The sequence below is a fragment of the Sturnus vulgaris genome, chromosome 23 (assembly GCF_052056855.1).
Source record: "Sturnus vulgaris isolate bStuVul1 chromosome 23, bStuVul1.hap1, whole genome shotgun sequence".
In the NCBI taxonomy this organism is placed as follows: domain Eukaryota; kingdom Metazoa; phylum Chordata; class Aves; order Passeriformes; family Sturnidae; genus Sturnus; species Sturnus vulgaris.
Window position 1 is genome coordinate 4,680,673 of NC_142265.1, and position 12,438 is coordinate 4,693,110.

General features: G+C 51.3%; 1 protein-coding gene across 7 annotated transcripts in view; it reads left to right on the top strand.

Annotated features, from left to right (window-relative positions):
• LOC106857490 (protein CEPU-1) overlaps positions 1-12,438 on the top strand; it is a 358,506-nt gene that overhangs the window by 305,279 nt on the left and 40,789 nt on the right. For all 7 annotated transcript variants that reach the window (XM_088178001.1, XM_088177999.1, XM_088178000.1 and 4 more), the window contains one exon: positions 4,079-4,311. In XM_088178001.1, the coding sequence (XP_088034127.1) occupies positions 4,079-4,311 (233 nt within the window). The remainder of the gene's footprint in view (positions 1-4,078; positions 4,312-12,438) is intronic.

Below are 12,438 nucleotides of genomic sequence, written 5' to 3' on the forward strand. Positions count from 1 at the left end.
TGTTCTGTCCCCACTGATGGCTTTGCTGGCATTTTCAGCCCAGCTCATCTTTGTGCTCGTTGGCAGAATCCTTGTGGTGTTGCTTTCCCTCTTCCAATTTGTCTTTGCGTGCTGTCCCTGCAGCCAGGTGAGCTGGGGGCTGCACCTGTGGGGCCCTTTGGCTGCATGAGCTCAGCCCTCAGGCTGTGGGAATGTTTGGGAATACCAGTTTGGGGAAAAGGGGCCAGTTCCTACCGGACTAACTTGATAGAAGAGAGTGGATAACAAAGCCTGGAAGTTTTGGCTGTGGGAGATGTTGACAGATGTGAAGGGGCAGCACCAGCCTGTATCCCTTTGCACTCACCACACATCATTGACTGGGGAGTGCACGGCAAGGGATGAGCAGGGGGGTTGGGACAGGTGGGGAGGATGGAGATTTGCAGCTCTCACCTTTGCTCAGTGTATGTGACTGTCTAAAAATGCCCAAATTTTGAGGTGGCCTCGGAGGCCGCAGGGAGCAGAGGGTCTGGTGCAGCATGAGGAGATGCATCTCCCTACAAACCATCCCTGCCTGCCCCAGGATGGTGTAGTGGTGAGTTAGGAAGTGTTCCCATCTCCCAGAGGAGAAACCCCGAGGCTTGGGACTCTGGGTTTATTGGGAAAGAAAGAGCACAGAGAGGCAGCAGTACCCAGAGCAGTATCATCTCCACCTTGTGCTGGCACACAGCAGTTTTTCATCTTCCTGGAGGAGAAGTCCTTGCTATCTAAGCAGGAGTGGAACAAGGATTAAGGATCTTGAGAGACAAAATTACCTCATCTGTGCTTAATTGTTTTTAGATCATCTTTTTGGAGGCAAGCAGTGCTTTCCGGCACCCCAAGGACCTCTCGCTCCCCTCCTTCCCTGGCACAGCATGGGCTGAGAGGGAAAGTGAGAGCTTCCAGCGAGGTGGAGGAGGCATCCCAGGGCTTTGCACTTTGCCAGGAGCAGGGTGGGAAGAGGGGAGGCTGTGGGCTCGGTGGTGGCTTTGCTCTCCACCTGCGCCTGGAGCGTGGCTTCCTGGCCAAAGCCAAAGGCTTTCCGCTCTGCTGCCCGTGTGTGGGAGAGGAGCTTCCCATCCCTGCACGGGGCTGGGGAGAGAGGAGCTGCTGGAAGAGGGAAGGAGGAGCAGATGGAGAGGCTGGAAGAGCATCAGGTCGCTGTGATGAGCCTCGGGCACGGGGACCCCGACCGGTGCTTGTGCGAGGAGGAGCAGGAGGAGCAGGAGGAGCAGGAGGAGCACAGCGCTTGGAAGCAGCTCAGGAAGGAGCACAACTGCCAATCCCTAAATAGCCCAGCGCATCCAGAGGTCAAAGCACCTCTTTCCCAGGAGCTGTTGCTGTGCTTTATATTATATATACACACATATATATATATACAGGCTCAGGAGCTTTAAGAAGCAGGGAAGAATATCAAGTAACAGCTTGAAGCTTGCTGATCCCAGGGACAGGGAAGCGTGTCTGGGTGATAAGGAGAGATTGTGCCCGGGTGCTGTGAAGGGCGAAAGCACTTATTTCACTGCTGCCTCATGCGTTACCTGAGCCCCGTTGCTTTTCAAAAGCACTTAAATGCCCATATGATAGAGGGAATGCTTGGATTGCACACTGTCTGGCTCCATTATTATCCAAGGATCTCCAAGCTGATGCATTTCATAAAGAAAACTGGCGTGGAGGAGGAGGAGAGAGGAAATACATATTTTTAGTTCAGCCTGCTTACAGCTCCTCAAGGTAACGTCTGGTTGAGAAATTCAAGTCACATCTGGTTTCTCATCATCCAGCCCTGGATACCTCTGTGTTTGTGCAGAACCACCACCACAGGAGCCTATTTCATGGTACCAGAGCCAAGCACCAAATAACCACTTCATTTCATTCGTGCCCCATAGGTCTGAACTACCAGCAGAGCTGAGATTTGGAGTTCAATAGACTAAACCCATCCTCTGGGAAGAAATCTCCAGTTTAATTCAACTTGTGCAACTGAACTCTCAGGCCTTTTACTCAAGTTGTAATGCAACTGAGAACAAGAGCCAAGTTCTTGGTGTTCAGCCCAGACTGAATCTATTGCTTTTTTTAATGTAGATCATAAAAATCTGCTCACATTTAATTTATTATTATCGTAATATCATTATGGAACAGTAGTAAAATCGTTTAATTTATTGGCTGTTTTTCACACCAGAGAGGGAGGATGGAGCAGGTGTTGGGTACTGGCAAATCAGGGGTGTCCTGTGCTGCAGACAACACATCTCACCTTGGGCACATCTCCTCTGTCACCTCTAGCCTCCAAAAGTTGTGTGTTGAGGCTGGGTGGGTTATTTTGGCTTCTCCTGTAATTGCTGGGGCCAAAGAGGTTCCAAAAAGAGGCTGAATGAGGTGAGGCAACTTGTCCCCAGGTGGGTACCTGTGTCTTCCCTGGCATCAGTAATGGACACAGGAAGAGAAGTCTCCCATCACAGAATCATTAAGGTTGGAAAAGCCTCTAAGATCAGTCCAACCATTCCCTGCCAGGTCCTCCACTAACCCATGTCCCCAAGTGCCACATCTGCGTGGCTTTTAGATCCCTCCAGTGACTCCAGCACTGCCCTGGGCAGCCTGTGGCACCCTTTCAGTGAAGAAATATTCCCTAATATTTAATCTCAACCTTCCCTGGTACAACTTGATGTCCTTTCCTCATGTCCTATCACTTGTTACCTTGGAGAAAAGGTAATTCCCTACCTAAAGCAGGCTATAAGGACCCCCAGTAAGGAGACAGCTCACCCAGAGAAAGGACACACTCCCCAAAGTGTCCATGAGCAACAGATACACCCATCCTTGCCTTTCCCTCCCCTGTTAGTGCAGTCTGGCACATGGAGCCCATTAAGTCCCTTACATTTCTTGAAGTCACCCTGAGTGAGACATCCCACAATCTGCTGGGCTCCCTCTTGGTGCCTCTGAGGTAATTTGCATCCCAGTCACTGCACAAGTAATGAAGTAGCTTGGGGAAGAATATGAACAGTGGATCTTAGGCTGAGTGGTTTTATGCAGGGACATTATGGTCTAGAGCCAGCATCCTGCAAAGCTTGGGTAAATCTTGATGACTCTGTAGTCCCAAAATTTCTCAGAGAGAAGCAGGGGTTTAGTTGGCTGTGGGGGCTGCAGGTTTCTGTTTAGAGAAGGTCTGGATGCTTGTCTGGAGATGATTTGTGGCAATGGGAGGATCCAAACATGGTTTGGGGACATGGGGATGGGGGGGTTACAGGGCTGGCAGAAACCTTTGGGAGGAGCAAGACTGATCCCAGCTAATGTTGACAGGAAAATAATCTCCTTCAGGATCAAAAATAATTTCTAAGTTTGCACTGTATTGTCTCCAGGGAGAACTCAGGGGCTAATGGAGGTTGAATATAGAGGATTTCTACCTCCAAAACATCCCTGGATAAGTGAAATGCTCCGCTGGGGTGAGGTGCACAAGCGAGGTGCAGCAGTGCAGGTGATGAGTATGGAAGGAAAAGTTGACAGAGAGGACAAATGGTTGGATGCTCAAGGTTTCTCTTTAGAGGTGTGTGTCAGAGCTGGCTTTCTCCAAAGATAAATTTCCTTTGTGAAGCAGCACAAGCTTTCTTAGCACCACTTTGCATTTCTTTGTGTGGCTGAAGGGATGTGAAGGTCTGTGGAGAGATTGACAAGTGATGGATTTGGGCAGGAAGTGACAACCTGCACCCCCCAAAAAAGTGTAGACTCGGGATGGAGGTTTGGGCTCAGCTCTGTTTGTCTGGGAGTTTGCAAAAGAATGAATTGGAATGGAGGAGTGAAAGGCTGGTACTGGGTGGCTCTGACCTCCCTGTGTCTGGAAACTTTGTGAAGCTGTTGGTCAGATCTCTGGAGCTGTGGGTTTGGATGGATATCCGTGCCCTGAGCACCGCAGGGAGAATGCTGACCTTGTCCTCTTGGACACTGAAAGCACTCGGTCTCTGAAAATGCTGCTGACAGCAAAGCTAAAAATAGTGCCAGGAGGACCAGGAGGGCTGGAAGGGAGGGAGGGAGAGCGCCCAAGAGCAGCTCACTGATGGGTCACCTCTCTGCCTCTCCCCAGGTGCTCCGTGGACAACCGGGTGACCCGAGTGGCCTGGCTGAACCGCAGCAGCATCCTCTATGCCGGCAATGACAAGTGGTGCTTGGACCCTCGGGTGGTGCTCCTGGCCAACACCAAAACCCAGTACAGCATCCAGATCCACGACGTGGATGTGTACGATGAGGGCCCCTACACCTGCTCCGTGCAGACAGACAATCACCCCAAGACATCGCGTGTCCATCTCATCGTGCAAGGTAAGAAGAAGGGAGTCTGTGGAGGGGTTGGGCTTGTGAATTTGCTTTCTGGTCCTTTTGCCCTGGTGTCTTCTCCTCCCATTGCTCCTGTGTTGAGCATGTGACACAGCTTGGTGCAGAAGTCGAGGCTGATCCACTCTTGGATCGTCCCAAGCTGGGTAATGATTTCCACAGAATCAGAGAACTTGCTGAGTTGGAAGGGACCCACCCACAAGGATCACAGAGTCCAACTCCTTGCCCTGCACAGCACCATCCCCAAAAGTCACACCATGTGTCCCAAGGTATTCTCCAAATGCTTCTTGAACTCTCTTAGGCTTGACATAATCCCAGGTCTGATACAGGCAGCTCTGCCTCCCAGCACAGTCTTTGGCAAACCCATGGTGCTGTTTGTTGTTGTTGTTTTTTGATGTTTTTGTTTTCCAAGCTGGAGGCAGTGCTTGAAGTAAAACTTGTGTTGGGGGAAAAAAGAGAGCTGGCAGATTTGTGTGCTTTGTGGGGGTGTGTGTATGCCTAGCAACAAAATGTGTTTGTGTATTGAAATTCCTTATTTTGGAGGAGGAAGAGGAGGAGAAAGACCAGCACAAGGTGCTGGAGCATTTTTGGTGGCTAAATGGGTGCCTACATGTGCTCTTCAGCAAGTGTGTGAGCACACACAGCTCCTCGAGAGGGGGCAGGCAGGTGTGGCCACATGTGATGGTCAAGCAGATGGACATTCATGAAAGATAGATCCTGTGTCCATGTGGCAGGACAAGAACTGGACAAGGGGGAGCCTCGTGGAGGGATATACAGTGCTTGATGAGCTCTTAGCCTGGGGGAAGATTAATGGAGAATTTTTAATCCCTTGCTAGCAACAGTTTTTTTTTCCTGCTGCTTCTTCTGTGATTTGTCCAGGAGCCCTCTTAACATGACACACCAGCTTGAGTATTGGAATCTCGTCTCGGGCTAATTTTCGAATGCTGATGGGTGTATTGATTTGGAAACAAGCTGGGTTAAAAAGGCATTGGTCTTGTACACAAAGTCGGGTTGAGCTAATCCGCCGTCGATATTCCAAGCCTGAGCACTATTGACAGCCTAATGAATAGAAGTGGGGAAAAAACCCAGACTCGGGGCCTTTATTTTTCCTCTTCCCTCCCTTTTCATTTTCCTTTTCCTCTTTGAGCAATCAAGCTGACTAACCAGAGCCAGACTTTCTCCATCTCCATTAAGCGTGGAGGGGAAGCGGATGCATTGCCAGCCCTGGTTCTGGCTGTTTATCTTGCAATCTCTTATTACCTGCCTGAGTTTCTTAAGCCAAAGTCGATCACCAGCAAGTTCTAAAGTCGCTATCAGATGCTGGGCTGATGCAGGACAATTTCTGTCTGTTCTCTTCTGATTCTTGTTTCCTGACCTAAATTTCCTGTATCACCAGACATCCAGGCCCATCCCTCCTGTGTCTTGCTGTATCATTAGGAAGAGATATTTGGGTACTGCAGGAAAAGGTCAGAGCTTAACTCCTTGCAGCAGTTAAGTACGGGATGAGTCAGTGATGGGCCCAGTCCTGTAATGTGCTCAAGATCCTCGTGCTGCCGGGCAGAAATTCCAGCTCTAGAGATCGAGCCCCCTAATTTGAAGAGCTGTTCTTTGGCTCACCCAGGCCTTTCTCAGAGCAGGACATGAAAGTGAATTATCATGTCCAATTAAAGGAAAACCTGCCTTAATGACCTCCATGAAAATTGGACTGGGGTGCCAGGATTAACTCTCCTGCCTTGGAAAATGGGCCCTATAAATATGTATTCAGGAATAATCTTGCTCAAAACGACATTCAGCTTGTGGGAAGTGGTGCTTATTCCCCCTCCTAGGAAAGCAGGGTGGCTCAGCACCAGATTTTAGGGATGTGCCAAGTCCAGCACATGGCCCTGGGACATTTTGCCCCTTTCTGCAGCCTGATAGGAAAGGAGAGGTGATGTGAGGTAGTGGGAAAGGAGGTTTCTCCTAGGTTTAACCAGGAAAGGGAAGGTGTGCAGGTTGCTCTAAGCAGATCCTGAGTTTCCCCTTAGTGCACCAGGAAAGGGCCTGGGGGCACAGCTCTGGAGACAGAAGCACTGCAGCCTCTCAGGATGCAATTAAATCATACCCCGGGGCAGGCAGTGCTCTCCAAAGGGACTGGCTGCCAGGGGAGGGGGGACAAGGAGCTCTTCCCTTTCCTGCCAGGATTGAAGCAGCCTGCTGCTCCCCCAGGCAAACAGGATGGGTGCATATCAGCCAGCCCCAGACACTCTGAGCCCCTGCCTGCATCCCTCCTCCTCTCCAGATTTAGGGGATATCGCTGGGAACAGCCACGGGTGGAGGGCATCCGTGGTTTTGGCCAAGGGCTGCTGGAGGGAAGCAGAGCTATGGGAGGGGGAGAGCAAAAAACAGGAGAGGAAGAAGGATATTCCTTCAGGGTACAAGGGTCAGGAAGGATCCCCAAGGAGAGATTTGGGTAGAAACACCTGGAACTGAGGATTCCCACACTGCAGCAAGAGGTGAGCTGCACATTTATTTCTAGGTTGGCTCTATTGGATGGCCGAGATCCCAAAATAGGTGGGGAGAAGGAACCTCAAGAGCTAATTTATCCTGTCCCCCTGCAACCAGGCAGAGACCTCGCTGCCAAGCACATGTGAAAGCTATTCTTGAAAATCTTTAACAAAGCAGGTTCTTCAGTCTCCCCAGACAATCTATTCTACTGCTTTGCTACCTTTTTAATTAGAAAATGTATAGCTAATATCTAACTTAAACCTTCTTTGTTGCAAACGAAGTGGAGTTTTTCTCAGCCTATTCCCAGTGGATGTGGGGAACAATTGATCAGTGTCCTCTGTAATAACCTTTTGCTTTTGGGAAGGTTGTTATCCTGGTGCCCCTTAGCCGCCTTCTTTCTGAAACTATCTAAGCTCTGCTTTTCCCACCTTTCCTCATTGGCCAGGCTTTCAGAAACACTTGTCAGTCTTGAAATCCTGGTACAAAAGGGAAAAGGTGATTGCTGCTGATCCAGGAATAGCAGGTCGGTGCCTCTGTGCTGATGTGGGACAAATGAGCTCAGGAACGAGACTACAGACCCCTGGCACCCAATGCACCAAAGTTCAGACCTGCTATTTTGGGGGCTGCTCTAAGTGGGGTCAGGCTGGTGGTGCCAAGCTGATGTCAGCCAACAACAGAGCTGCCAAAGGGACAAGGAGGTTCTTAGCACCTGGATCTCTCCTGGAAAAATGTGCCTAAATTACAGGCAGAGCTAAACTGAGCAGCTCAGGGAGCATCCCTGTCATCTGCAGGGTCTCAAGGTGTTCCCACTCCTTCAGTACTCATTCCTTCTTGGGAGGAGTTGCTGTAAGACCAGACAAAGCACCAAAAAGCAGCACTACCTGTGTCTGCAGAAATCCGCTTTGGACCTTGGGGAGAGTGAGATGTTTTTGGGAGTAAATCCCAAAGAGACAAAATCCAAGGAAGCCCCACTCGCAATAGGCAGGCTGTGAACTTGGAGTGGGGCAGAAACCCAGAGAAACAGGATTCAGGTCCCACTGACCTCCGAGGAGCGATGCTTTTCCTTCCTCTCCTCTCCTGTATCCCACTCTGCTTTCCTCAGCAACTCCTACTTCTTGCAGCAGCATCTCAGGCACAGCGTCCCCCTCCTCCCTGCTCCCTGCAGGACATTTCAGCTATTTAAGCCATTCTCCGGGTTCCTGGGTTTAAAGGAGAGAGGGGAGGTAGGAGGAGAAGGACGATATCTGAAAAGCTGTTATTTGTATTGATAATAAGCCGTCTCCAATGCGTGCCTGCAAAACACTCCCCCTGCCTTGTAAGATGCATTAAGGGAAGTTGGCCTTATCTCAGTGCGGGAAATGGACTTGGGGAAGGAGGCACGGAGCCTGCCAGAGTTTAATCTCACTTAGGCACACGAATTTGCATGATAGAAAATGGTAGAATTTTAGTGCTTAAAAAGAAAGAAAGAAAGGGGAAAAAAATAAAAGGCAAAAGCAGGCAACTGGGGGATATTAGCGCTTTCCCTGCTTCTTTATCAGTTTCCCTGGCCCTATCTGGCTCTTGCTGTTGTCACTGGAGCAACTAATCACCCCTCCCCTTTTGTTTGGTGTAAATGAGTTTTCCCCACTCCTTCCGGAGCCCCAGGTTAATCTTCAAATCCTTGCCTTTGTCTCGGAGTTAATTACCTGCTCGGAGGAGTCGGGGGGCTTGTGGACACAGGTGGCAGGGGGTGGCGGGGGGCAGAGGTGGCAGTGCCGGTGGCACCTGTCCCCGCACGGGGAGCAGCACTGCCAAGGGCTGTGCCGGCGAGATAAAGCCACCGGTGGGGCTCGGTGCCCCAGCCGGCTTTGTTTCATCCGCCAAACTCTGCCCAATTAATTTTCCTTTGATGCCACAAGCCCCTTCCACTCATGGGACAACAAGAAGAACGTTTTGTCGCTGTTGTGCTGCCTGGGTGCCTGGGAAATGCCTTTGCTGGGAGGAAGGCTCAGTTCCTGTGGTCACCATCACCTTAGCTGTGGGGCTGAGCCTGTGTCACCAGTGCCACGAGTTCTGGGAGCAAGGAGGGAAAAGGGATTTGCCCACCGGTGGCAGAGGATGGGCAGACAATGGTCACGTTTGGAGCCATGAGTTTCACACTGGGGAAGATGCTCCCCCTGCTTCTGGCATGGATTTACTGGTGTGTCCACGCATTTCCCCCTGTGGGAGCAGCTATTCCTTCCAGAAGCAAAAGCAGGTTTAGATAATAACTCCTAAAAGGCATGGGGGAGCTGGGAGAGCCTCCCCAAAGTGGTGGAAGGGAGGAAACCAGCAGCACGAAATGGAAATCCTCCCTCCCTCACTTTGCCTGCGCTCTCGGCTCCTTTGACTGATGTATTCCTTGCCCGTCTCTCTTTTGTTGCTAATCACCGTCCCTCTGTCAAAGCATCCTTGCCTTTTGTAGCAGGGCTGTTGTGGAGGACTGAAGGTCTCCCACACGCTCTCACGCACTGGCCTAGTTTTTGGCTCTTTGTCCTCATTTTGCTCTGCCCTCGGGGAGCATCTCTGCAGGTCCCACATCCGTTGCTGCCCCTGGATCTCTCCATCTCCTCCACACCCTCGGGTCCCAGCCCTTGCTTCTCTGGGATGTGCTTGTCCATGCTCCCCTGTGGAGTGGCCTCCTACCCGGCCAGACTCCCTCCAGCCTCCCCAAAGTCACTTGACCTCTTTGCAAATCAGTTTAACATCTGTGAGGCAGAGATAATAATTGTCACCTACTTCACAGGGGGGTTGATGAGGATTAATTCATTAATGTCGACAGAGGTCTTTGAAGATGGAGCGCGCTATCTGAGAGCTAAACGTTATTATTAATTAGCAATTATATCGTGGGGTGGGAGCAGAGAGGGAAAAGAGACTCCAGGGTCTGTATTGTGGAAGAGTTTGCTCTGGGCTCACATTCTGCCCTTGCTGCAGCTTTAGGCTGCCCCAGTTTCGTGTCCGTGCTGCTGCTGGAGGGAGCCAGGAATGCTGCATCCCAACGGGGGCGTGTCCCACCATGCTGCTCCTTCCTGGAGCCTGTGGATGAGCCTGCTGGTGTAAAGAGTGGGAGGGATGGAGAGGTGAACAGCACTCGAGTGAGTTAACATTGTCAGAAGGAGGCAATAGGGAGATTGGGATGAAGGGAAGGCACAGAATCCCAGAATGGTTTTGGGTAGGAAGGGACATTAAAGATCCTCTAGTTTCATCCCCTGCCATGGGCAGGGACACCTTCCACTGTCCCAGAGTTCTCCAAGCCCCATCCAACCTGGCCTTGGACACTTCCAGAGATGGGACAACCACTGCTGCTCTGGGCAACCTGTGCCAGGATCCCACCACCCTCGTAAAAAATGTCTTCCTTATACCTGCTCTGCATCCACCTTTTAAAATTTCAAACCATTCCCTCAAGGCATCCTCCGGGCTTGCCTGGGACGCCAGTGATGAAGCAGGCCAGGCACTGCCAGAGTCATGGGAGTCAGTATCCTGTTCCCAAGGAGAAATAATTGGCAGGAGACTGGAGCAGAGGAGAAGGAATATCCAGTGATTCACAGGACACACAGACCGGTTTCATTTCCTTCCTGTTTTTCTTTCTCGCGTACACCCAGACTGTGGCCAATTCCTGTTTGTCTCCCCAGTGAAGTGCTGATGCTGTAGTTCTGTGTGTCACTGGGCAGCGCTGACAGAGTTCTTTGTGGTCCCCTCCAGATGTCCGGTGCCTCAGTGCTGGAACATTCCCACCTTTGACATCCCCGTGGCTCCAATATTTCCACCCTCGCTGGCTCAGCTGTGTGCACTTTAGTGGCAGCGAGGAGAGCTCTGGAACTCTCTCTGCTACTCCCTCAGAGCTGCCGAGGTCACCCCCGGGTCACCCCTCTTCTGGAGAACAAGAGTCTGCTCCTCTTTGAGCCTTTCTGAGCACGCGAGCCCCGTTCACCCAACCTCTCCAAAGGCTTTCAGGGAGAGGTCACCCTTCTCACCCTGAGCCATTCAGGAGTGACTCTGCTAATCTCTTCTGCAGAGCGGGTGAATCCGGGAGGCCAGCGGCTCTGCAGGCAGGCAGGACTGGAGCTGTGTGTGGCTCTCCAGATGTGCAGCAAATCCATTTTCTTCCCTGTGGAATTAGCAGCCAAAGGGGTGGCACAGCAGCACCCGGGATGCGCGTCCGGCATCTCCCGCTGCCGCTCGCGGTTTCCAGAGGAGCGTTGTGATAAAGCCGGTGGGGGTTTAATGAGGTCACTGCAGTTTAATGTTACTGCAGTAATCTCTTTTGTTTTACTACATTAAAATATTTGTGGTGGAACGGTTGGACCACTGTAATGTGATATCGCTACCTTAATGTTATTGTTGCCATGGCAACACTAATGGCAGCTCAATAACATTATTGCAATTTAATCTTACGACAATAAAATTAAGGGTAGAACAGTGAGACCCCGGCTCTGTAATGTTACTACAGTAACAGCATTGTTATCGTAACCGCGGGAGCGGAGTCAGCCCGCTGTAGTGTAACATCGGTACCGGCGCTTTGTTGTTACTACAGGAACACGGAGCATCCGCCGAAAATCACAGCAGGGGATGAATGGGAGGAGACGTCACCGGTGCGCCGGTGCTACTGCTACCCTGGGGCTGTCAGCATGGCGAGGTCATGCTGTCATCCCATCACTTACTCATCTAATTCCTCAATTGTGGTGTTTTTATCGGGGTCTGTCCTCTTCTCCCTCCGTTGCTGGAGCTCTTTGGAGCAGGTCTGTTGTTTTAGCGGCAGTAACTCTGCAGGGAAGGATTTAAAGCACTGCCTCCATCTAGTTCCAGATCCTTCTGCCTGGCGTTTTATAGCATGTGGCTGTTATGGAGTGATAACGTTTTATATTTATATGTCATCTTTCAATGTGAAGGATCCCGGCACAAGCTACAAATTACTGCCGTGCTGCAGGGCCAGTCAGACAACCCAGCACACGCAGCGTGCCAGGGGAGGGGTTTCATCCAAGGGCACCGATTCCTGTGCAAGTGAGAGTCTCCTTTGCCTAGAGGATTTATCCAGAGTCCCCAGATTTTGTAAGGTGGGGCGCAGATTTTTGTGCACCCTAAGCCGTGTGCTCCAAGAAGCACCTGCCATCGCTGGCATGGGTATGGGCAAAACTCCTCCTTTCCTGGCTGGCAGCATTGTATCAGGGCTGGAAAGGCAGTGGGGGGACAAGGTGCAGGTGACATCTCTGTGCCATGCAGGGGCTTGCTGCAGTTTTCTCCAGCCTCCAGGGGAGGGAGGCAGAGCTGCTGATCCGTCCCGAGCATCGCAGAGCTTCCCTCATCCTGCCCAGGCCCAGAGCTCCTGGGGATGCACACTTGCCGTGCCCAGGGATGTGCGCTTTTGGCCGAGGGATGTGCCCGGGGATTTACTCTTGTCATGCCCAGGGATGTGTCTTTCTGTGTCTGGAGATTCATGATTGTTTTGCCCGGGTATGAGCTGTTGTTGTGCTCAGATATGTGCACTTTGTGCCAGGAAACACAGGTTTGTTGTGCCCAGGGATGCAGGTTTGCCATTCCCAGAGATGCCCTCCTGCCATGCTCAGGGATGCACATTTGCTCTGCTATCACACCTGCCAGCCATGCTTAGTGCCC